Source organism: Centroberyx gerrardi, chromosome 12 (genome assembly GCF_048128805.1).
Source record: "Centroberyx gerrardi isolate f3 chromosome 12, fCenGer3.hap1.cur.20231027, whole genome shotgun sequence".
Classification (NCBI taxonomy): Eukaryota; Metazoa; Chordata; class Actinopteri; order Beryciformes; family Berycidae; genus Centroberyx; species Centroberyx gerrardi.
Window position 1 is genome coordinate 2,797,725 of NC_136008.1, and position 25,000 is coordinate 2,822,724.

Below are 25,000 nucleotides of genomic sequence, written 5' to 3' on the forward strand. Positions count from 1 at the left end.
AATAGACTTTAAAGGCATACTGAGGAGGATTTCCCCACTTGAAATAGCATGAACTCATCCAAAAATGATCCTGCTCCATCATGACTTCTGGCTCATTGGTAGTGTGTGACAGTGTCTGCCGTCTGCCTGGATTTTAATATTTCTGAATGTTCGGGACGTTTCTGGGCGTCGACCTTTTGGCAGCAGGTGTGTCCTGCAACCAAAACCACTGCTGGATCCTTTTATATCGAAGGGTCGCTACGGTCCTGATCTCTATTACAGAGGAACTGCAGTTCTGGTCAGAGCGAGTGTGTCATGAGCTGGCTGCTAGCTGCTGTTGTTAGCGTAGCTTCTTTGTAGTAGAAAAGCTGCAGCTAAGCTAACCCAACAGAAGACAGGCCAACTCCGTGTTGCTCTTCATCCCCATCCTCTCCTTTAATACTCTCCAACAGGTGAAAGCCAACAGGTTCACTCTCGTTTTGGAACGAGCCTTGTCTGCTCGTTTCGCCTCGCTGTACTTTTTTACTGGTTTTTAACATTCTGGCAACCGCAGGGAGGAGGGGTCAACTTTGAAAGTTGTGTTTACAAGCTACAAGCAGCAAAATCCTACTCAGTATGCCTTTAAGTAATAATCCGTAATATTTTCATATAAATAAATGAAATTAAATGAATGAAACACAACAGTGAGCTTCTCCACTGTCTGTTCTAACAGCCGGTGTCTGGTCGCTCTTTCCTGGGAAAAATCCTCTGCCGCACAGGAAGTGATGCGTTTTACGTTTCCGGATTGTTTGGAATCAACAGAAGAAGAAGAACTGGGTAGTTAGCATGAGCAGTGATAGCCACCATGGCTCCCAAGCCGCTAATGAAAATGTGGGTCGGCTATTTAAATTTTTGCCAGTGAAAACAAAGTAGAAGTAGTAGAAGGAGTCAGTTGAGGAAAAAATTCTTAAAGCTTCACTGGGTTACTTTGCATGTAGACGACTCCAAATGGCAGGTAGCTGAAAAAAATTTAAAAACGTCATTACCCAGAATGCCTGTGTGGTGAAGTCAGTAAAGCGGTCTGTGCTGCTTTCTACCAAAGGAACCAGAGAGGAGAAGAGTCCAGGTCTCTGCTGGTCTTCAGGAGACTCTTCTGGATTTCCCTCTCACACACTTTGTGATTTAGGCTGATGAAACGGCCGCAGGTTTACAGGAAAACATCGAACCCTGCCACAGTCTGAGATTAAAGCTGCTGGTTTTTGTTTTTGTAGCGTGCTGCTGTTGTTGTAAATGTCTAGATTTAGTATTCATCCCTCCAGACTGATCCAGATCCCTGCAGGGTGAGAAAGACGCTGAGTCTGGATTAAGAAGTGCTAAGATAGCAAACTGCAGCAAACAGGCAGATTCCCTCTGAACTGAGCTGCTTTATCCCCAGTTTACCGTCTCAGCAGGGACGCTCTGTGGTAGTTAACAAACACACCCCACACACACCCCACCCCCCACCCGAACCAACCCCCCCCACCCTGCCGAGGGGTCCTGGAGAGGCGGCCATCTTGGCTCAACTCCCCCCACCCCCCGACAGGCAGGTAGGTGTCTAGTCTTAGTCTTAGTGAGGAGATTAACTAAAACACCAGACATGATCCCTACTGAGTCAGCACTGTGTGTGTGTGTGTGTGTGTGTGTGTGTGTGTGTGTTGTGTGTGTGCTTGTGTGTGTGTGTGTTGTGTGTGAGAGAGAGAGAGAGAGAGAGAGAGAGTGTGTGCGTCTTTTGATTGTGTACGTTTGCTTGGCCTCCAGTTCATATCTGGACTGTGTGTGTGTGTATGTGTCTGTGTGTGTGTGTGTGTGTGTGCGTGTGTGTGTGTGTGTGTGTGTGTGTGCTTGTCCTGTAATTGTGTTTGCTTGACCTCCAGTTTATATCTGGACAGAAGGTCAGTGGCACTTCAACGCCTGTCAGCATCAACAAACTGTGGTCATAACATAGATCACACACACACACATACACACACACACACACACACACACACACACACACGGCTGCTGACAAGGTGACAGTGGTTCCTCTGGGCTTCAGTCCATCGGCTGTCAGGAGAATAAAACCATCAGGTCACTTTACTGCATCAAACTGGAAATAAAATATGAGATTAGAGATTTAACCCTTTAAATCCATTTCTTTCACCTTTATTCATCCTGAGGAGTGAGATCAGCTCAGACTGGTTTATGACGGAGGGGAGGATGTGTGTTAAATCATGTTGTGATGAAAATGATTATAATACAGTCACAGATCCCACCTGAGACTTGTATCCAGATGCGATTTATCCACATTACATTTACATTTGTTATCAAAAACGCGTCTGACTGTCCTCACCTTTCCCAAGCAACATACGACACAATGCAATATAATGCAATACGATACAATAGAACTTTATTATTGGATTTCTTAGAAATTTGTTATGCATCATAGCAGAAAAGAAAGACAAAAGAAGAATATGCAAATTCCTCTTCCTGGATGTAGGTCTATCCTTCCTTTCTATTAGCTGCTGCAACTCAAATGGGATGAAACATCTTGGGAGGAGTGTAGAGACTACGTGGCTCGGAGAAACATTTCCATTAAAGTCGAGATGAAACGGCATTTCGAGAGCGTCTAACTTCCGTATCGTGACGTATTTCCGAGTGAAACAGGAAAGACGGGCGGGACGTAACGTTGGGAGGAATTTGATTTGAACGTTGAAAAGTGGGCGTGTCCTAACACCCGAAGACACACCGAAGTACCGTGCTGCTGCTAGCTAGCTAACTAATGAATCTTAGCTCTGTGCGCTAAAAGTTGAAGATTGATTGATGGGTGGATGTCATGATATTATTGGTTGAAAATGGTTATGGGCATGCTTACGGCATATTTTGTTTTACAGGAAGAAAACATGATTGAATTTTGATATAAGAATACAAAGAAATTGATTTTTTGTATTTTTTTTGGCATATATTGTTAAATAGGTGCACAATATGACCGGGGATGTGATCTAAAAGGGTTAAAAAGGCATTTTTCATTTCATCTCGACTTTAAACTCGGCCAATTTGTGGCCGCATTGCATCTTGGGTTTTAATCCGTGCCTAATGCATCTTGGTTGGATCTAGACCTGGACTTTAATGTGGATAAGTGTGACTGGATCACTCAGGGCGAATTTTAATGTCGGTAAGTGGGGTCACACTCTCTGTCCAGCCAGCAGGCGAACCTGTCCACACTGTAAGTTAGGTGGCCAGATCAGATTTGTGTGTTTAGACAGTAGAATCATTTTCTGTCACGAGCCTAGGAGTGTATAGGAGTGTGTTTTCTGTCCAGTGGCTGCAACAAGCTAGCAGAGATTTTCATCAAGATTTTTTTGATGTCCAAATAAATGCATCGGAGCTGTGAGCTGTGAACAACGACGTTTCTTTATTTGCAGGAAGCTGGTTTTTCTTATTCTGAGTGTCTTCCTGAGGTGTTTTCTAGTCTCGGTGCAGAACGAGACGACGTCAGCGTCTTCATCGGTCCGCGCTGCGCTGTTCTCCCGCAAAAAAACACTTTAAATCAGACCGAGTCGCAGATCGGGTTTGACTCGCATTTCAAACCACCTACAGATGAGGTTTGACTCTGAAAAGATGGGATTCCTCGTGGTTTTCTGCTGTTCAGACTTCAGAGACAGTATTCAGCTCAGATATGTGAAGACACTGAGACTGAGCCGCCTGTCTGACTCCAGACATCATGTGCTTGTGATGCCTCATACTGCAAAATAATGAGCAACGGTCCAAAGTAAAATATTCCCCAAAGTCCTGATGAAACCAGAGGAGAGAGGAGACACTTCTGCTTCAGACATCTGCATCAAATGACCTGTCCCCCACCCCCCCACCCCTCACACACACACACACACACACACACACACACATGCACACACACTTACACGCACACACACACACACACCCATATCATTCAAGCCTCATCAAGCCTCTCGTTTGCCATGACATTCCAGCATTTTCCCATTCCAACTGGAAATGTGGTGCGGGTTGGAATAATTAACAGGGGTAGGAGGGTGAGGGGAGGGGGGGTGGGGGGGTGTGGGGGGGTAAAGTCAGGAGAACCGGGGGGGTAAATTTAACGTCTCCCCCCTCAGAAGCTGATTAGCAGCAGCAGCAGCAGCTCTTCTTGTCGCCGGCTCGCTCCTCTGAGTGGAAAATGTGCCGAACTAAGTAACTCTGCTAATGAGATCAAGAGGCTTTCCTCATTCCGCTGAGCCGGGTGTTTCAGCTGCGTGTCGCCCCGGGGTGTCGGTAAACACACCGCTCCGCCGCCGCCGTCTGGGGGCTGATAACCAGGGCCGTGTGTGTGTGTGTGTGTGTGTGTGTGTGTGTGGTGTGATTGCTCATATAATATTAGGCAGTAATGTCAGCACAGGTGGAGACATGCAGACAGAGGCTGACGGTCAGCTGGTTGTCGGTTTGAAACCTTAAAACCAGCTGGGAACATAACAATAATAATGAGAATAATAATCATTTTATTTATATAGCACTTTTTGTTAAGTTACAAAGTGCTGAACACCAATAAGATTAAAATAAATAAAAAGAAATAGCATCAGAAGACACTAAATAAAAGCAAACAGAGAAGGAGAATAAAGCAAGTGAGTTTAAAACCCTCCTCCTGCTCACTGTAGTAAACTAACTGGTATAATTAGTAGTAAACTAAATTATACAGTAAATCCACCTCCCTTTCACAGTAGTAAAGTGTTCTAATAAGTATTTTTACAGTATTCAATATATTCACCTCCTGGTTACAGCAAAACTACTTCATATACTTAATAGTATCTAAAATTCTGCAGTACAGGTTTTCATCTCCTGGTGACAGTTGTAAACTAGTTTGCTAATGAGTAGACTTCAGAGGTGGAGACTCAAGTCACATGACTTGGAGTCACAGTTTTAATTGGTGACTTGGGACTTGACTCTGACTTGTACTTTGATGACTTGAAAAGGTTTCTAAAGTCTTGACTTGAGATCTTGTGTTTGTGTAAATGACTTAGATTGAAAAAGATGAGATTTGTTCCAGCAGACGACTGAATTTAAATTCTGTTTGACTTGACTTGACTTCTACATTTAGACTTGAGACTTGTGCCTCAAGACTTGAGACTGACTTTGGGCTCCAATTGCAACTCCAATTTTGGTGATTTTCATGTTTTGTTTTAGACCGCTTTACTGACCTCACCGCACAGGAATTCTGGGTAATGAAGTCCTCAAAATTCAAACAGTTTCCTCTCGTTTGGCGGTGCCAGCGTGCGAAGCTGCCCAGTGAGGCTTTAACATGAAAATGAAACTTCACTCCAGAAGAACATCTGAGGTTCTTCTTCAGGTGGGACTGCAGATCAGTTCAGTGACTCTCAGCCGTCAGAGCAGAGTGTAGGAACTGACCTGCAGTCAGCGCTGAGGGACGCCCCCCCCGGCCCGCTCCACCAGGAGCAGCGCTCTGACCTTAATCTGAATGTTTGGGCCTCCTGCTAGGCTGCGAATTAAATCAGCCCTATCCCCGAGTGTGAGTGTGTGTGTGTGCGTGTGTGTGTGTGTTAAGGGGGCAACACCATATGGCCAGACTGATCATTAGGGAGGCTGCCGGAGGCAAAAACCACTGGAGCTACTCCCTTTACACACACACATATACACACACACACATATATATACACACACACACTCAACGGCTCGGCGAGTGTCACGACAGATCGCGCTCAGAGGCTGTGACGGACCGGTGCACTTAAGCTTCCCTCTGCACACACTCACACACACACACTCACACACACACACTCTCTCTCTCCCGGGAGGAGCAGCATGTCGTAATGAAGGTCCTCCATGTCTCCACAGATGGTGTTTGTCTCCTAAAGTCTCCTTGGTGCCGGTAAACAGAGAGCAGGCCGGACCCAGGCAGACCTGCCTCTGGGCTCTCTGAATGTGTGTGTGTGTGTGTGTGTGTGTGTGTGTGTGTGTGTGTGTGTGTACCAGGTCCATGTGTGTAGGCATTTCTAAAATTCAGCATTCCTTTGCAGATCAGTAGTATTCAGTCATGACACCAACATTACTCACCCCTGTATCAGACTAACAAAAAGAGAAGACACTCAAACATTACAATAACCCAAAATTGAAAAAATAATGTAATGCAAATAGTGAATAAGAATCTCCTTTCCATGTGAATTAACCAAGTTCTGCAGCCTGATAAGAGGCAAGGTCAGAAAAAAAAGATTTCTGAAGAGGAGAGAGGAGAAGAAAGGAGAGAAGAGGGGAGGATGAGGAAAGGAGAGGAGGAGAGAAGAGGAAAGGAACGAAAGGAGGGACGATGGGTGGAGAAGAGAAGAGAGGAGAGGGAAAGACCGGAGAGAGGATCAGAAAGGAAAGGAAAGGAAAGGGGGAGAGAAAGGAGGAGAGGAGGGGATGAGAAGGGAGAGGTAAGGAAGGGAAAAAGGAGGAGAGGGAAGGAGAGGAGAAGAGGGGAGAGGAGAAAAAGCAAAGAGAGGGGCGGAGGAAAATAGAGGAGAGGAAAGAAGAAGAGAGGAGATGAGAGGAGGAGAGGAAAGTAGGAAAGCGAGAAGCGAGGAGAAGAGACGAGAGGAGAAATGTGATTTTGTATGGACTTCAGCACCTTAACTGTGAGTGTGTGTGTGTGTGTGTGTGTGTGTGTGTGTGTGTGTGTGTGTGAAGGCTTGAAGAGAGAGAGAGAGAGGAGAGCGAGTGTCTAATGAGCCCCACTGTGAGAGGAAACCCTGTTTTCCTCCCAAATATTTGATAGCTGCTGTCCACACAGGGTCAGTCACAGCAGATTACTGGAGGGATATTCTGTGTGTGTGTGTGTGTGTGTGTGTGTGTGTGTGTGTGTGTGTGTGTGTGTGTGTGTGTGTGTGTGTGTGTGTGTGTGTGTGAGAGAGCCAGTGTTCCTGTCTGCTGCCAATCAAATAAATGTTTACACTTGTTTCTCTGCATGGAAATCAATTCCAATCACAGAGTTTGGTTTCAGAATGAGATTTCCACCGTTTGATTGACAGCTGCTCTCTGCAGATGATTGACAGCAATGAATTAAAACATATTATGGGATTTTTCAAAGGACAGCAGGTCAATTAAGTCATTGATTGACAAAATTATATCAATCTTAGGTCACACTTTACTTGACGTGGTGCTCATAAGGCTTAATAAGCACATTATGAGGATGTGCAGGATCATTATGTGTAAAAACTGCAGGGGGTTGAAAACTTTATAGATGCAGCTGTATGGTTCATGACATGATTTTAAATTGAATGTCATTTTCTGATGTTTGTGTGATGATTATATTATGAGAAAGTCTGTAATGGGTTATAATCTGCCTGTAATGCGTCACGGTGCATTTCAAGTAAAGTGTGATCCAGTTTTACAGATGTTGATCCTCTACATCTAAGAGCAATGATGGATTTCATGTAACGTTTTCTTTTTTTCTGCTAAATGGGAAAAAAAAATACTCGGAAAATTAACTCTTCAGTCTTCGGCCAACGAAAAATATCGATCAACCAGCTGTCCAACAGAACAACCAGCCAACACATCGCTGTTGTCCTGCACTCCAACTCCAATGTTCATGATTTTCATGTTTTCATTTCAGTTGAAGGACTCCATGCTCCTCTGTGGGTTTGGTGACACCCTCGGTCTGATGAAACCATTTCAAAACTCATTGGATAAACTTGGGAAATAAAATGCACGGTGGCCAAGCTAGAAACTTGGTTTCAGTTTCAATTTCACGTTTATTTAGGCTGTTTTCCTTAGTTCTAGTTTTCTTCGTTTTGGAGATCCAAGGTTTTCACTGGAAAGCAACAACGCGAAATTTAAAAAGAAAAGGTACACTACCTTTTCTTTTTTAAAAGATAGTGTGCTGATGTTGCAAAACGTTTGTTCCAGGTTGTTATTGGCTAAGAAGGCGATTCTGTGCATCCTCTTCGAAAAAATTCTCCTAGCCAATTGTGCATCTGTGTGACAGGCGTTTGTACGTAGCCAATGAAAATGCAGATCCTGAACGGAATCAAACGTACCAAAAAAACGGTTGCAAAATATTTCACACCGTTGGGAGCAAACGTTCTGCACCGTGCAACACGGAGCGAGGTTTCAACGTGGCTCTTCTGCCTTCCAGCATCAAGCTGCACTATCAGATCACCTGAAGCCACACCATGGCAAACACTTCCACACTACACTTATGTACACATGAAAGCATGAATTCTGATTTCTCTCAACAAAACACTTATCCACTAAAACATCTCTCCCTCTCCCTCTCCTGTCCTCCGCTCCGTCCTCCAGGTGCCAACGCCAAGCTGCGCTACCAGATCACAGCGGGGAACAGCATGGGGGCGTTCGACGTGGAGCCGGAGGTCGGCACCATCTTCGTGGCTCAGCCGCTCGACTACGAGATGGAGCAGCGCTACGAGCTGCGGCTGGTCGCCTCCGACGGGAAGTGGGAGAACGAGACGCTGGTGGCGGTTCAGGTCGTCAACCGCAACGACGAGGCGCCCGTCTTCGGCCAGACGGAGTACCACGCCGCCGTCACCGAGGAGCTCAGCCAGCTGCCCGTCTTCGTGCTGGAGGTCAGTGGGCTGCGTTCAGTTCAGAGTATAATGTCATGATGTCAAAGAGTCTTTATCTAGAACTGTTTGTTTGCTTTGGAGTTAATGGGTTGATGGGTCGCTCTGTTCTGACCGACTGGCTCTGATTGCATTTATGTAGTGGTCACTGGTCAGCATCTACAAAAAACAGGCAAATAATGTATTTTTGCTGGTTTGGTGTTGCCTTTCATAACATCACCTCGTTTTGATGAGTTAACACAGCTAGCTGGAAAGCCCGAACAGAAATAAACCTTGATGAAATTCCTTCAGAGCTTCCCATCGACCCCAACGATGGATCAACCGTTCCTCAAGCTTTGTTTATTCTTACCGTCTTTCACATAAGAGTTGTTAGAGAACTGAGAAGCTTTGAATGGCTGGAATCAACTTTCATTTTGAACTGATGTTCATGAAACTAAATCACATCAGTACAGGAAACAAGGAAGCACAGAAATCTGATTGGCTGTTGACAGTCGATGACCATGAAAGTTAAGGCTAACTTTTCCTGGACGACAAGCTTGTTGAGCTTCGGCTCTGTAGGAAATGAATGGAGTGATGCTGACAGGTATACTCTAGTGGTTCCCAAAGTGAGGTCAAGGGACCCCAGAGGTCCTTGAGAGGGTTTAGGGGTCCCTAAAATGAGGAATAGTTTAATTTAATAACTGTATTCCTTTTTCTCTTCAATTTTAATGCAAGATAGCACAGTGGGAGAATTGTTCAGCTGAATGCCTGAAGTGTAAACGCTGATCGGATCTCCATGCAGAACAGATGAAACTGTTTCAAATGTAAACAGAAGAAAGTCGCACCTTCTTTGGGCCGAGGCCTGCAGAAGAGGAGCTTGTTGTGAAAATGTCTGTTTCTGTTCATATGAACTACTATGTGAAAACGGATCAAGTTTAATGTAGACTAATGTAATGCTATTCGTCACAGAGGGAAATTAGCCTGCAGCCTCCTCTCAGCAGGGATCCAGTGTCAGAAACCTAACAGATCACATGTGTGTGACACGTCTTAACACAACACAGCTGATACAGGCAGGCTGCTGCTTGAAGGTGGCGAGACCCGACATCTCCTGACAGGAGGGGCCCGCGCTCTCAAAAGTTGCTTCGGAAAGTCAGAGGCGACCTCCTTTTTCTCGGGGTTTTCACCCGCCTTTCGTCACACCTATCCTCGGTAATTCACAGTAATATGCGTGTGCCGCCAAGGTAAATCAGATTAAAAAGGGAAGCGCGTTGCGGAGGGCACGGGAGTAATCCCAGTCAGAGAGGCATGTGTCACCGAGTCCTCGACCCGGCCGCTTCCCCTCGCCTGCTGGAATTGATTTGATGTGCGCTCGGTTCCTCTCTAACGCTCTCAATAGTTTTCCCGGCGCGCGGCGGCCGGCCCCTCCCGAAAGCACACCGCCTTCACCCCCCTATATTAATACAATTCAGCAGATAGCGAACGGAGGGGAAAATCCAATTTGAAATGAATATTTTTTGACTCCACCTGCGCGGCAGCCTCCTCTGCGGCGCCGCGACTGCTCATCTTCAATATTGTCTCCCTGCATCACATTGTCAGGAAAAATGCAAAGCGCCGAGAGGGGAAGAGGAGGGGGGGTGTGGGGTGGGGGGGGGTGGGGGACTTCAAAGGCTTTTGTAAACAAACCCTCTGGTGAGAAAAGAGGAGAAGAAAGGGTAAAAAGTGTACTTTTTTCTTCTTTTTGTTGGCGTCTATTAACTTTTAATTGCGCTGTGCGTTGCGGTGACAGATGTGAGAGCGGTGTCAGCGCTGCTCTTGTCCCTCGCTCACAGAGATAGCAGGCAGGCGGCAGGTTAATTAACCAAACAGGACAAAAGCTAAAGGGAAATGTTTACTCCTGCATGCGCCGGCTGCTGCAATCACTTTCCTTCCTCATGTCCTATTTCCCCGGCTTGACATTTGTACATAATGAAAAAGCAATTCAAATGTTTTGATAAGAAATACCTCTGGTAAAAAAGAACAAAAAGCAATAGTTTCTTAAAATCCCCCGAGAATCAAATTAGAGTGAAAAGTCAGCTTAGCTTGTTGCTACACATTTGGCAGCCGCTGATAGTGTTTCAGTGTAATCCTCATATGATGGAAACCCACAGTGTTACCAAGAGCATGCTACTGATAAATGAGCTTTTCTAATTGTATGTGCGGAGTTAATTTACAAAATGCTATACATCAATTTAGGGGAAAAAACAAAAAAAGCAGAAGAGGATGGGAGGGTTGTTCCGGGTGTTTTGCTGCATTAGTTGATTTTTAGAGTTCATTTCCAAAAAGTCTTTAGCTGAGTTCATCCAATATCACTAAAATATACTGTAGATAATCCAGTCTGTAAAATGTTATAATTTTGCTGTGGGATAATCTTGAAATCAGTGTTGCAGGCAGGCAAGTCTGTTTGACTAAACTATATTGTGTATTTTTGATGTTTTGTGTCATTGTTGCAGGTTCCACTATATTATGTTTATAATGTATTCTGGGATTTTATGATTATCATGATTTATGAGGATGGTTTATATAGTAGAGACCCAGGCCTTGGTCTGCAGGAAGCCATTCTGTCCTTGTGCTGTCGGTCTTTTTAACAGCCTCCACCTCTGAAGGACCGCAATGGAAATAAGATCTTGAGCTTTATTGTGTTATCCTTGATGGTTTTTAAAACTGTACCTGAAGAGATTTTCAGGCTGAATCCTCCTCATGTACTTGTTTTAAAGATTAGCAAATAAATTCAATCAATCAATCAGTCAACCAAGCAATTCATTTAGCCACTTTTCTTCCATAACATGTTTTGTGCTATTGATCATTTTGTAAAAGTAGGTGTTGCTTTTTTCAGTTTTTAATGGTGGCTGTCTCTTGCTGTGTGACCTGTGCAGGTGTCGGCCACAGACCCGGACCAGGAAGCGGACCAGACCGCCCTCCGCTACTCGCTCCACGGCCAGGGAGCCGGAGGCGAGTTCAGCATCGACGAACGCAGCGGCAGAATCTACGCCCGGCGGCGGCTGGACCGTGAGGAGCGGCCGGCCTGGAGGTTCCTCGTCCTCGCCACGGACGAGGGAGGGGCGGGGCTCACGGGGTTCGCCGACGTGCTGTTGGAGGTCCGCGACGTCAACGACAACGCGCCGTTCTTCCCCTGCCCGGCGCTGGACGTGGACGGGTGCTTCGTCGGCCACGTACCTGAGAACTCCCCCGCCGACACCTCCGTCATGGAGATGCGGGCCATGGACCTGGACGACCCCAACGAGGGCAAGAACGCCGTGATGACCTACAGCATCATCCAGAACGTCCGCAACGAGATCAACCTCAACCTGTTCTCCATCAACGCCACCACCGGGACGATCTACACGGTTCTGCGCTCCCTGGACCGGGAGGCGGAGGAGCGGTACCTGGTGGTGGTGGAGGCCCGGGACGGCGGGGGCTTGGCGGGGACGGGGACCGCTACCATCATGGTGTCAGACATCAACGACCACCCGCCCGTCTTCACTCAGAGGGTCTACACCACTCAGGTGCGTCCGCTCATCCAAAACACACCTTTGACCTCTTCTGCTGACATCACTGTGGCGTTGGGGAAGGTTTTCTTTCTGAATGCAAGACAAAGGGGGAAGTAACTAATTACATCTACTCCTGTTACTGTAATTGAGTAGCTTTTTTGTGTACTTGTGCTTTTTTGAGTATTTTTCAAAGTCAGTAATTAAGTCTGTAACAAAATGTAGTTACACAGTAAATAAACTAAAGTAAACTAATAATACATCATTTGCTCCTGGTGTTCCTGTCAGGTGGCGGAGGAGCTGGAGGTGAACAGCGAGGTTCTGGTAGTTTCTGCCACAGACGGAGATCAGGGCGAGAACGCCATGGTAACCTTCAGCATCGTCGGGGGCGACGAGGACAGGAAGTTCTTTGTGGAGACGGACAAGGTGAACCGACGCGGCGTGATAAGACTCAAGAAGAAGATTGACTTTGAGAAACCCCACGAGAGAACTTTCAATCTGACCCTGAAGGCCGAGGACGCCGACTTCTTCAGCCTGGCCTACTGTCTGGTCCAGGTGGAAGACTCCAACGACCACGCCCCCGTCTTCTTCCCACAGTTCTACGAGGCGCCCGCCATGTCTGAAGACGTACCGATAGGGACTATCGTTGCTCAGGTTTCAGCTGCAGATCAGGACTCGGGTCAGAACGGACGCTTTTCCTTCAGTATTTCCAAAGAGTCTGACCCGTTCAGTCAGTTCCTGGTGGATCAGTCCGGTTGGGTCGTAGTGGCCGATTCTCTGGACAGGGAGAAAATCTCGCAGCACAGGATCATGGTCCTCGCCACGGACACCGGCAGCCCGCCGCTCACCGGCACCGCCATCGTCATGGTCACCGTGCTCGACGTTAACGACAACGGCCCGGAGTTCGAGGTGCCGTACAGGCCGATCGTTTGGGAGAACGCGCCGGCCCCCCAGGCGGTGCGGATGAACGAAACCTCCCTTCTCCTCCACGCCACGGACCGCGACACCTCCCCCTACGGCGGGCCCTTCTCCATACGCCTCCTCATGCTCACCTCGGACGCCACCAACTTCAACCTGACCGACCTGCGCAACGGCAGCGCCGCCGTCACCGCCCTCCGCACCTTCGACCGCGAGCGGCAGAAGGAGTACCGCCTCCCCATTCTCATGATCGACAGCGGCTCTCCTCCCATGAGCTCCACCTGCACGCTGACGGTCGTCATCGGCGACAGGAACGACCATCCTCATTCGCCGGGCCACACCAACTTCATTGTATACAGTTATGAAGGTACGTTTTTTTCTCTTTTTTGTAACCTTATATATCACGGTCGGGGTCAATTCATGAATGAACTCATCAATTTCAATTCAACTGAGGAACTGGAATTGGAATTTGAAAAAACCTACGGGAAACAGAATTGGAATTCAACTGGAATTTCAGGAAGTTTAATTAAATTCAGTGAAATTCTGTGAAATTCAGTTTTTTTTTGTTTTTTCTTCCCACATATCTGATATTCCACATAGTGTTTTTTTTGTTTGTTTGTTTTTTTAGTTACTTAACAAAAATAACAATACAACACAAAACACACAGAAATGACAGAAAAAAAAACATAAACATGTAGAGACATCAGAAAAGAGAAGAAAAATACTGTAAACATAACAAATGTAAAACAAAGTATATTAACTAGACAGAATGGAGATCACAGCCCAGTTATGAAGAAAAAAGGTAGAGAAAGTCTAACTGATATAAACAAATGCAGGTATAGTCATATAAGCTTATACATAAATAAAACGTATAAAGTCACATAAAAGAACATTCCACATAGTGTTACAATCAATACTGAATGTCATAAAATGTTAAAAGAACCGTTCAGCTGGTATTTGATGCAGAACATGTGATGGTAATCCTTATATTATGATTGAATGTGTTTGATTTGTCTTTTATTTGATTCATAATGTTTGATTTATAATGTTTAGCGAGTCGAGACAAACTCTCTTAGAAGAGGAATTTCATGGAATTCAATTCTGTTTCCTGTCATTCCAATTCAATTCACATTCTGTTTCCTTACAGCTGGGAGACTTTCTAATCAAAGTGCTTTGCTCAAGGGCACCTTGATGGTAACTGGTGAGGGAGGGGAGAGCGTTGTCATTCACTTAGTAATAGGCAAAAATAAACATTGCGCTCAACCAGGCTCTTCTTCTCTGACTTAGTAGTGTGACTAGAAGTGAACTGCAAAATACAAGTAAAGTGTTTGCACACTGATGAAGGCTTAGGAAGAAACATCTGTGCCATCTTTTTTCCTCCTCTCTGCTGTTCAAAATGAAAAGAAGAACATTTTTGAAGAATTCTTTTAGTTTTTCAGCTTTTTCTCTCTTGGTGTGTGGACTGTTTTACTTGTATATTGCAGTCATTCACTTGTTAACCTTAATTTATCCAGGAGTGGGCTTTGCTGAGCTCACATGCTCCTTTTCAGCATTCATACAGTTATACATGTTCACTCCTTGGAGCTGCCTCGTACAACCAGTCTTCTGCTGGTGGCTGAGCAGCTCGATGTCAGTTGTTGAGGAAGAGGAGAACATGACTCATCCTCCTTCCCCAGTCGAACCGGCGACCTTCCCATCCCGAACCCGCCTCTCTAACCTCCAGGCTGCCGGCGTCCTTACCGCTATCTCCTGAGCGCGCTCCGCCTGTGTTGTTAAGACTGTACTTGTCACAGTTGACTGCTTCCAGCCTCCCGCAGCAGCCCACATCACTTATTTAGCGTTTCATACCATCTGTCAGTTTGCTGTAATTTGCTGGAAAAACTAAGGTTTTCTGTAATGTATTTTTAGTGGATTCCCTCTCCGGGGCCTTTCCACATGAAAGTACATTAACTAGCTAATACGAATTCATCACATACCTCAACAACATGCCATGAAGCAAACAATTAACTCCAGCTTAAGTCCCAGGTTTGACGGGCACATAAACAGGAGCCATTTTTAAAAGGCAGCCGATTTCACGGCTAACGGGATTACAGCGCTCCGTTTAGCTTTTTTTGGAGGAGGGGGGGGACTATGCTAGCGATGCTAATGTGTGCACGTCTTCCCGCTGTGCTGTCAAACCATGTCCATGCGTGCCAATGAGGCGTCGCTCACCGCCTTATCTCCTTAAAGAAGCCTCCACTTCCTCTCCGTCACTCTTGAGATTTAGGTAGTACTACAGGGATCCCATGTGGGGTTCAAAGCTAATTCCTGTGTTGTTTTTTTTTCTCTTTCACTTCCCACCTCCTGACAGGTATTCTCCCGACGACGGTGCTCGGACAAGTTCAATCCCCCGACCTTGACGACTGGAGCGAGAAGGTTTACCGATTCGAAGGCAAACCGTCCAGGTACTTTGATCTCCTCTGCTGAAAGGCCTGAGATCGCTGAAGAGTGACATACACCGAGAGAGGTAGAGAGAGAGGTAGAGAGAGGTGGAGAGAGGTAAGAAGTTAGAGAGGTACAGAGAATTAGAGAGAAGTAGAGCGAGAGGTAAGGAGAGAGGTAGAAAGAGGTAAAGAGGTAGAGATGTGAAGCGATAGCTAGAAATGTAGGTATTGAGGTAGAGAGAGGTAGATAGAAGTTGACAATGAGGCAGGTAGCGAGGTAGCAAGGTCGAGAGATAGCGATGCAAAGAGGTAGAGAAAGAGATAGAGGTAGAGAGGTAAAGCGAGAGCTAGGAAATGAGGTAGATAGTTATAGAGAGAGGTAGAGAATGAGGTTGAGAGGGATAGAGAAGTAAAGATAGAGCTAGAGAGGTAGGTAATGAGGTAGAGAGAGGTAGAAAGGAAGAGAGAGGTAAAGAGTGGTAGATAGAGGTAGAGAGGTAAATAAATAGTTAGAGCTAGATGTTGAGGTAGAGAGAGGTAGGCAGGTAAAGAGAGCTAGGTAATGAGGTAGAGAGTTATAGAGAGGGGTAGAAAGAGGAAGGTAGAGAGAGGTAGAGAGAGAGCTAGAGAGTTGGGTAATAAGGTAGAGAGCTATAGAGAGAGGTAGAAAGAGAAAGGAAGAGGTAGAGGTAAAGAGAGCTATGGAGGTAGATAATGAGGTAGAGAGTTATATAGAGGTAGAAAGAGGAAGGGAGAGGTAGAGAGAGGCAGATTGAGGTAGAGAACGAGGTACAGAGCTAAAGAGAGAGCTAGATATTGAGGTAGAGAGAGGTAGACAGAGAGTGGTAGAAAGAAGAAGGAAGCGGTAGAGACAGGGGTAGAGAGGTAGATAGGGTAGAGAATGAGGTAGAGAGAGGTAGGTCTTGAGGTAGAGAGGTAGAGAAAAAGAGGTATAGAGGTAGGCAGAGGTCAAGAGAGGTAACAATGCAGAGCGAGGTTCAAGACAGGTAGAGAGAGGTAGAGAGAGGTAGATAAAGGTAGGGAGATTGAGGTAGAGATGTAAAGCAAGAGGTAGAAAGGTAGATATTGAGCCTGAGAGAGATAGAGAGAGGTAGCAATATATAGAGTAGTAAAGGGAGAGGTAGAAAAAGAGAGTATAGGAAGTATAGGAACTTTACAATGAAAAAGGAAATGGAGAGGAGATATTCAAAGCAATTAATTTACATATTTTCATCGCACTTTAAGTAATACCACAAGTTCAAGTTCTTTATTGTCACAAATGGAAAACTTGGTTTGCATCAAAGAATATAACACATTAAATACACATATTAAAATGAAACAAATGGAAAGAGCAGAAAACTGAATGAGGTTAGGGTTCAGTTCCCTGTGCAGTGCTGTGAGGAGAGCAAGGCACTAACTGCCAGGTTTAGGGTTTCCATTCATATACCATTTTGCTAAAAACATACACACTCATGGTACTGTAGGGAGCTTTGGATGAAAGCATCCGCCTAATGGCAGATGTAAAACTGGTTTAGGATATGTTGGAGCTAAAGTAGAAAACATTTCCTCATAAAGTGTCCCTTTACAAGTGACACATATCAGGAGAGGTGTAAAGAAAAGAGAGAAAATAAAAGACCTGCACGGCGGGAAGTGAGACAGGAGCTGAAAGATTTAAAACAGAGAGAGAGAGACAGTACAAAGGTGCGGTGCGACAAAGAAGGGAAAGGAAAATTGGGACAGAGAAACAGGCAGTTTGAAGGGAGAAACAAAGACAGCGCGAGAAAGACTGAAAGAGAATGAAAGGGCAGAGGACGGGGAGGAGAGCGAGATAGAGAAAGGGGATCTGACTTGTCAGGAACAGTGCTATTAATACTTCATAACCAGCGGTATTGAAAATTCCCAGTGAAGCGCAGCGAGGGCGCGCTCGTTTTGTTTGATGAGGCGAGGCTTCATACGGACGCGTTGAAAGGAGAACCTGATTGCGCTCCCTGCCACCTTCCCTTCTAACGAGATACCTGTAACGGAGCCGGGAAGGACGACAAGAGACGACAAGGAACGGACGAGAACAAAGGAACCGGCAGAAAGAGAATTACCATAGATATTCCCATCCTGCCATCCCTCCCCTCTCCAGCCCGCAGATTGCAGTTTGCTCACAGTATGGATCAGGTTTAGGTTTCCTGTTATTTACATATACAAATGATGAAAACTATACAAAAGAGAGAGAAGAAGTAGAAAGAAGTACAAACCGCAAAAGGCCTAATAACAACATGTCACCCCACAAGAGAAAACAGAGAAATCAAGATGACAAACAGCGTGTTACATATGGAAGGAGAAGCAGATTTTACCCTCCGGTCAGCAGGCAGTAGGTTGTTGGCGGTATGGATCAGCGCATTATATCATCTCATTTGTTTTCTGTCACTGAAGTGCTGGGTTGCGTGTTTTCTTGCCGGGGAAATCGTTAAGGCGTGACATTAATCCGGCCTCCGGTTGGCGGGGGGAAGGGGGGGTGGGTGGGGGGTGGTGACATAACGCAGGATCGAATCCGGACGGATGTTGGCCTCGATTCAGTTACGGTTTGATTTGATTACCTCATCTGGCCTGAACTCTTGACGTGACGAGGTTTAACAGTTACAGGAGTGTGATGGCACGCGTTCAAGATGTTTCAACGACCCCCACTTAGATCCAACGTTACACCACCCTTCCTATTTGCCCTAAGAAATCCCATCTAAGACTGTACCGACTGTAACTTTATCCCAGCATGGTGGTCTTCTTCTGTGGTGTTAAAACCAGTTAAGAACACATGAAGAAACAGCTGAATATGAGCATCAGTTCATTTTGTTCTGCTAGGCTTTCCAAGCAGGAGGAACCGCATCCGTCTCCTTCTACCCATAATCCCTTGTGTTTTGGGGTGGTTTCCTGTAGTGGGTTCAGATTGCGTTCTCACTCTGATTGGTGTCATTCTCATCTCAGCCAGTTGAACTAAAGGAGGAAACGCTCCAGAGTCCAAATAAACCGCTCCAAACATAGTCCCAAGTATTATAAATAATAATATATTAATATAATGATGTATTTCTTTAGCACTTTTGTTACGCAAAGTGCAAAGTGCTTCATAAACACACACACACACACACACACACACATATACACAAATGTAACAATACCTAAGACATACATAGGGGAAGTTACAAGAACAGCAAATATGGACAAATGACAGCCAAGTAATTAGAAAGGGAAATGAGACAAAAAAAGCAGAACATAAAACAAGGTCTTAAGTAAAAGTCAATAAAAGTGATATTGGTTTTCATCTCTCTCTTTCTCTCTCTAATTCAAACTCAAAATGCTTTATTGGCACGAATGACAATGTCAGTGTTGCCAAAACACAAACAATATGTGAATAACATTTGAAATTAAAATTATGAAATTTAGGAATAAAATGAAAAATTATGGATAACGTAGGAAACGACACTTATGAAATCTAAGTCCTTAACAATTGTAGTTTTGGTATTGTTAGTATCATGCATTGATCTCTCCCCCCCCCCCCCCCCCCCCCTCAGGTTGTTCAGTCTGAACCAGGCCTCGGGGCAGCTCAGTATCAGGGAGGGCGCCCCCCCCGGCTCGTACCGGCTGCAGGTGCGCGTGTCGGACCGGACCTGGCCGGACGTCACCTCCACCGCTCAGGTGCAGGTGCTGGAGCTGCAGCGGGACGCCCTGCGCAACGCCGCCTCGCTGCGCCTGGCCAGTGAGTGACACACGATGATGATGTCATGAAAATTACAGTAGAGCAGTGATTCTCAGCCTTTTTCATATCAAGGACCCTAATTTAGTCCACATTAGGACCACATTGTCTCTCGGACCCAAATCTGAGAATATTTTTGTTTTTTTTAGATATGATTTTGTCCAGAATCCCATGACTATCTGTATTGTAGGTAGAGAGATAACAGAGAAACTATGATCACAATAGTCATTCTTCTACATTCTCTAATTATGTTAACTTCTTGTAAATGAAATAATGCTGAAGTTTAACAATTCACCAATTTGCTGGGGACCCCCTGGAACCCCCTCAAGGACCCCTGGTGGTCCCCGGACCCCACGTTGAGAACCACTGCAGTAGAAAGAACACACATCCAGTGAGGTGCAGACATGTAATACTGACACTTGTGAAGAAAATTCAAGTCGCACATTTTCAAGTCGCATGTTCTCAGCTTAAAATAAAGCCTGAGACTAGAAGACAAGAGAAGAGCGTGAGAATGGAATTTTCTTTATAACCTGTCAAAATGTCAGAAGATGTTCCTCTAAATGAGTCCCAAATGTAATGAAGACTCATATTGTTGTATATTTTTCCTGATAATGTGTTTCATTCTTATTAACAGAGGGTTATTACATTATAAGAGGTGGAACCTTTTTAATTAGCGCAATATCAGTCTGACGATGTTGTTACACATTATCTGACACTTTAAATTTACATTTTCCAATAATTATTTCACTTTCTGGCTTTTTTGGTGGGTTTACCAACAACCAATACTTCACACACACACACACACACACACACACACACACACTCAGACCCTCCGTACCTCACAGTAACACCCCCCACCCCCAAGCCCCATCCTCAGACACACACTTCCACCACACACACACTCCTGAGGCGTTGCCATGGTAACGATGTTTGACGAGCGCAGCGTTGCGTATCCCAGAGTGCCGCGGGGCCGGGTTTCAGGCTGTCAGCTCCCCCAGGCTCCGCCAGCACCAAGACACTTCCAACATGTCTGACAGCAAGGCATGATGGGAACTAACTCACTTTCAGCATCCCCTCCCTTCTCTTCACTTCTCTCCTCTTCTCTTCTCTTCTCTTATTCTTTCCTCTTCTCTCTTCTCTTCATTTCTCGTCTCTCTTTTCTTTGCTATTGTTTTTGTTCTCTCGCCTTTTCTCATCTCTTTCTTCTCTTCTCTGTTTTTCTGCTCTCTATTCTGAATTTTCCTGTTTTCTTCTCTCCCTCCTCTGCTCCTCACCTCCTCTCTGAACTCATTCTCTTCTATTTTCCTTTGTTTTCTCTCCTCTTCTTTTTCCTTCTCTTAAACATCTGTTTTTTTTTCATCTTTTTTTCTCTACTCTCCGCCAAGCCCATTCCCTCCATCCCTCATTGCCTCTTCATTTATTCTGTTTTATTACGTCTTTGCTCTGCTGTTATTTTTATTATGCTGACGACTCCCCAATTTACCCCTGAGGATTACAGTAATAAAGTGTCTTACTATCTAATTATCTCTTCTTCCTCCTCCTCCTCCTCCTCCTCCTCCTCCTCCTCCTCCTCCTCTTCCTCCTGCAGATCTGACAGTAGAAGAGTTTTTCAGCAGTAGAGGAGGAGAGGAGAGCCGGTTTTCCCGTCTGGGTCGCACGTTGGCCGAACTCCTCCAGACTTTGCCGGAGAACGTTCAGGTTTTCTCGGTGGGCGATGCGGGTCGGCGGGGCGAGAAGGAGCTCAACGTGTGGTTCGCGGCCCACGGCTCGCCGTACTACAAGGCCGAGAAGCTGCACGGCTACGTGGCGGCTAACAAAGCCAAGGTGGGGAGAGCGTCTTTAAAAAGTCTGCCAAAGTCTTGAAATGAAGGTCTATAAGTGTTCAAATGTTTCAAACACAGTTATTAGAGCTCTTATTGTTTCCCATGTCATGTCAGGTTTCTCAGATGAATCCAGAACAGAGTTAGAAGAACAATCTGCTTCCTGTCTGCTTTACTGAACGCAGTTGGACTTCATGTCTCTTAACTATACATTTCTTGGTTTCCTTTTTCTTATTCTGCAGATTTATAGTTTCACAACTTTCATCAGCTGTTCAGTCAGAAACAGACTGGTTTTGACCGCTCTGTTTCTTTATTTTGGTTTTTAAATTGGTCTTAAATTCAATTTCAGGTAGCATGATAAAGGTCTGAAACAGATGCTGTGTTCTCTCTTTTCTATCGCTGTATAAGGTGAAAAGCTACTTCACTCCAATCTAAATCATTTTTGAGTTCATACATTACCTGTTCTACATATTTGAATAGCTATTGAATCATTGGTGTTGATCAACAACCTTATCAAACCCCACATATATACTGTATTATGGTCATTTTGTGCTATGAGGCAGAAAAATCGTATTTATTACCCTTTAACAGCTTATTTGACCAACGCGTCATTCTCCTAAAAACTTGGAGTGTTCCTTTAAGTGCAGGACACAGAAACAGATAAAAAGCAAGAATAAGAAGCAGAATAAGAAGAAGAGACAGAAGAAGAAACATTCAGCATGATGCAGGGAAGGAAACAGAGCAGCTGGTCAGGTGGAGTTTAAACATACAGAGAGTTATAGATTCATTACACATCAATTAAACTTCAAAGTCACACACACACACACATGCAGCGCAGCACTTAGAGACACTTAACACATGATGTACACCATTTAACGCTCTGTCACACACACACACACACACACACACATGAACACACGCTATGCAAGGTTAAACACTGGTGTTACGTATTTAAATGAGCTCACATCACTCCAGCAAACACACACACACACTTAGATGTACTTTAATATTTCAAATCCATTTAAAGCATGAAAGCAGCTGGTGACCCGAGTTCAGTATCTGAAAGAGAGAGGAGTTAAAACACACACACAAACACACACACTCTCACACACACACACACACACCAGGAGCATCCACCATGGAACAAGGTCATATGAGATTGTAAAAGATAAAACGTGAAACCACCAAAGAGAGAATGAAAGAAATTAGAACAAAAAGAAACAAGCAAAGAAAGCGAACAAATGAATGAACAAACAAACTGATGGAAAGAAAGAAAGAAAGAAAGAAAGAAAGAAAGCGGAAAATGTTACAATTTACAAAACTTTACCAGACTATAAACCTGGCAGTTGTAAAGATTATTCTACTAATAATAATAATAATAATAATGTATTTAGTGTTCCACTTAAAGCTTTGCCGATGGCATAAAGAACCAAGAACATTTCCATAATACTATAGTTTATAAATGTTACACAATGAATATAGCAGTTTTAATTTTGTTTATTTGTGTGCGCTAATAATAAAACACTGAAAAAGGAGAAAAAATAAATTCCCTATCACAGTGCTTAGAGAAACCGTCACACTGATTCCTGCAGCCACACTGGTCCTGTCCAGGTGAAATTTATTATTATTATTATTAGCATATTTCATACCGTTATGCAACTCAAAGTGCTTTACAAAGTTGATTAAAAACATAAAAAAGAGACCTTTATTTGAAAGTGTAAAAAACTGTATTTTGGCAAGTAAAAGTTTAAAGTCTGATTAAAAGAAGTTAATAAAACGCTGCAGTAAGAAGGCAATCTTTCATTTTCTCTGGTTAAAAGGAAATATAAGGAACAAGCGTACTGGATAAATACTGTAGATAGGTGGAAAAAAAACCCAAAACAATAAAGGATTTTAAAATTGTCTCTGGAGCCAAAACCTGAATCCCTTCCTGCTAACTGGCTGTAAGTCAGCCTGGATGAGTGTCAGCTGAATATCTGAACTCCTCAGAGAGAAGAGAGAGCAGAAAGCCTGAGGGAGAGAGATGAAAACCTCAGCAGAGAGAGGAGCAACATGACAGGCGGAGAAACGGATGAATCTGCCAACAAAAAGCAAATGACAGCAAAACCTCAACGTGAAGAGAAATGACAGAAAAACACTGAGATGCATAAATAACTAAATGAATAGAGAAAACCCACAGAACTCTGATGCAGATGATGTTTCAATCAATAAAGCTCTTGTCAAGGTCAAGGATGCTGCAGTTTTAGTTTTAGTTTTAGTTTTATGCTGGAAATGACTTTGTGGAGTAATGATCAGTGTTTTCATGTGGTTTGTGTCTCATTTGGGAATTAAAGGGAAGGTCCACCCAGTTCAAAATGTTAATTTTCTTCTTTAGTTTCACTCTTGAGTCTTATCTTCATTCGTTCCTAACATTCAATAACTGTAATAAAATGGAGCTTTTGGCTGCTGCATTTTCTATAGTGACACAGTTCAGAGAGCTGCTGGGCGAGCGAGCTTCACTCTACACTGGAGAGAGAGAGAGAGGGAGAGGGAGAGAGAGAAGGCTGCTTAGTGACCAAACTTGATGAATTTAAACATTTTACACAAAACACGCTCTGCTGAAACATTCACCAGCAAAAATAATTTCTGTCATCATAGATTAGCAGTGATAGCCACCATGGCTGAACAGACAAAGAAAACAGAAACTCAAACTGCATCAACAGGAAATCCAAGCTCCGCCCACACTGTTTGATTGACAGGTGATCTGTGGGAAGAGCAGTGCAGAAACACCACAGAGAGGCTGAGGGACAAAGATGGAGACTAATTAAAATACAAGGAACTGGATTACCACTTTGACAAAACCTCATAAAAGTTCCTCTCTCTCTCTCTCTCTGTCTCTCTCTCTCTCTCTATCTCTCTCTCTATCTCCCTCTCCCCCCCCCCCCCCCTCAGTTGGAGTCAGTGGTGGGCGTGTCCGTCTCCCAGGTGGGCGTGGACGACTGTCCCTACACAGACTGCAGTCAGTCCGGCGGCTGCAGCAGCGTGGTTTCGTTCGGCGCGGCGCCGGCGGCCCTCAGCTCGGGGAACACCTCTCTGGTGTCGGTGGCGGCGGCGCCGGCGGCGCGGTGCGGCTGCCGGGGGCGGGACGCCCCCCACCTGTCCTGCTCCTCCTACACACACAACCCCTGCCTCAACGGGGGAAGCTGCCTGGACGGACCGCTGGGGTACAGGTGGGTTCTGGTCTGTCTGGTCTGGTCTGGTCTGTTCGGTTCTGTTCTGTTCAGTTCAGTTCGGTTCGGTTCGGTTGTGGTCTGTTATATTCTATTCTGTTCTGTTCTGTTCTGTTCTATTCTATTCTATTCTATTCTATTCTATTCTGTTCTATTCTGTTCTGTTCGGTTCGGTTCGGTTCTATTATGGTCTGTTCTATTCTATTCTGTTCTATTCTATTCTGTTCTATTCTGTTCTATGCTGTTCTATTCTATTCTGTTCTGCTCTATTCTACTCTGTTCTATTCTGTTCCATTCCGTTCTCTTCTATTGTTTTTTATTCTATTCTATTCTTTTCTGTTCTGTTCTGCTCTGTTCTATTCTTTTCTATTCTATTCTGTTCTGTTCTGTTCTGTTCTGTTCTGTTCTATTCTATTCTGTTCTGTTCTGTTCTGGCAGTAGAAGAAGTTAAAACCCAATAGATATCAGTGTCATCAGCAGTAATATAATAAGTGATATAATAATTGATATAATAAGTGATATAATAAGTGATATAATAAGTGATATAATAAGTGATATAATAAGTAATATAATAAGTGATATAATAAGTGATATAATAAGTGATATGATAAGTGATATGATAAGTGATATAATAAGTGATATAATAAGTGATATAATAAGTGATATGATAAGTGATATGATAAGTGATATGATAAGTGATATAATAAGTGATATAATAAGTGATATGATAAGTGATATGATAAGTGATATAATAAGTGATATGATAAGTGATATGATAAGTGATATGATAAGTGATATAATAAGTGATATAATAAGTGATATAATAAGTGATATAA

General features: G+C 44.4%; 1 protein-coding gene across 1 annotated transcript in view; it reads left to right on the plus strand.

Annotated features, from left to right (window-relative positions):
• The window catches only part of LOC139923228 (neural-cadherin), a 153,962-nt gene that overhangs the window by 113,912 nt on the left and 15,050 nt on the right, over window positions 1-25,000 (plus strand). The window contains exons 17-23 of the mRNA XM_078287062.1: window positions 8,275-8,558; window positions 11,447-12,076; window positions 12,347-13,343; window positions 15,327-15,420; window positions 18,954-19,138; window positions 20,724-20,959; window positions 23,887-24,164. Of these exons, the coding sequence (XP_078143188.1) occupies window positions 8,275-8,558; window positions 11,447-12,076; window positions 12,347-13,343; window positions 15,327-15,420; window positions 18,954-19,138; window positions 20,724-20,959; window positions 23,887-24,164 (2,704 nt within the window). The remainder of the gene's footprint in view (window positions 1-8,274; window positions 8,559-11,446; window positions 12,077-12,346; window positions 13,344-15,326; window positions 15,421-18,953; window positions 19,139-20,723; window positions 20,960-23,886; window positions 24,165-25,000) is intronic.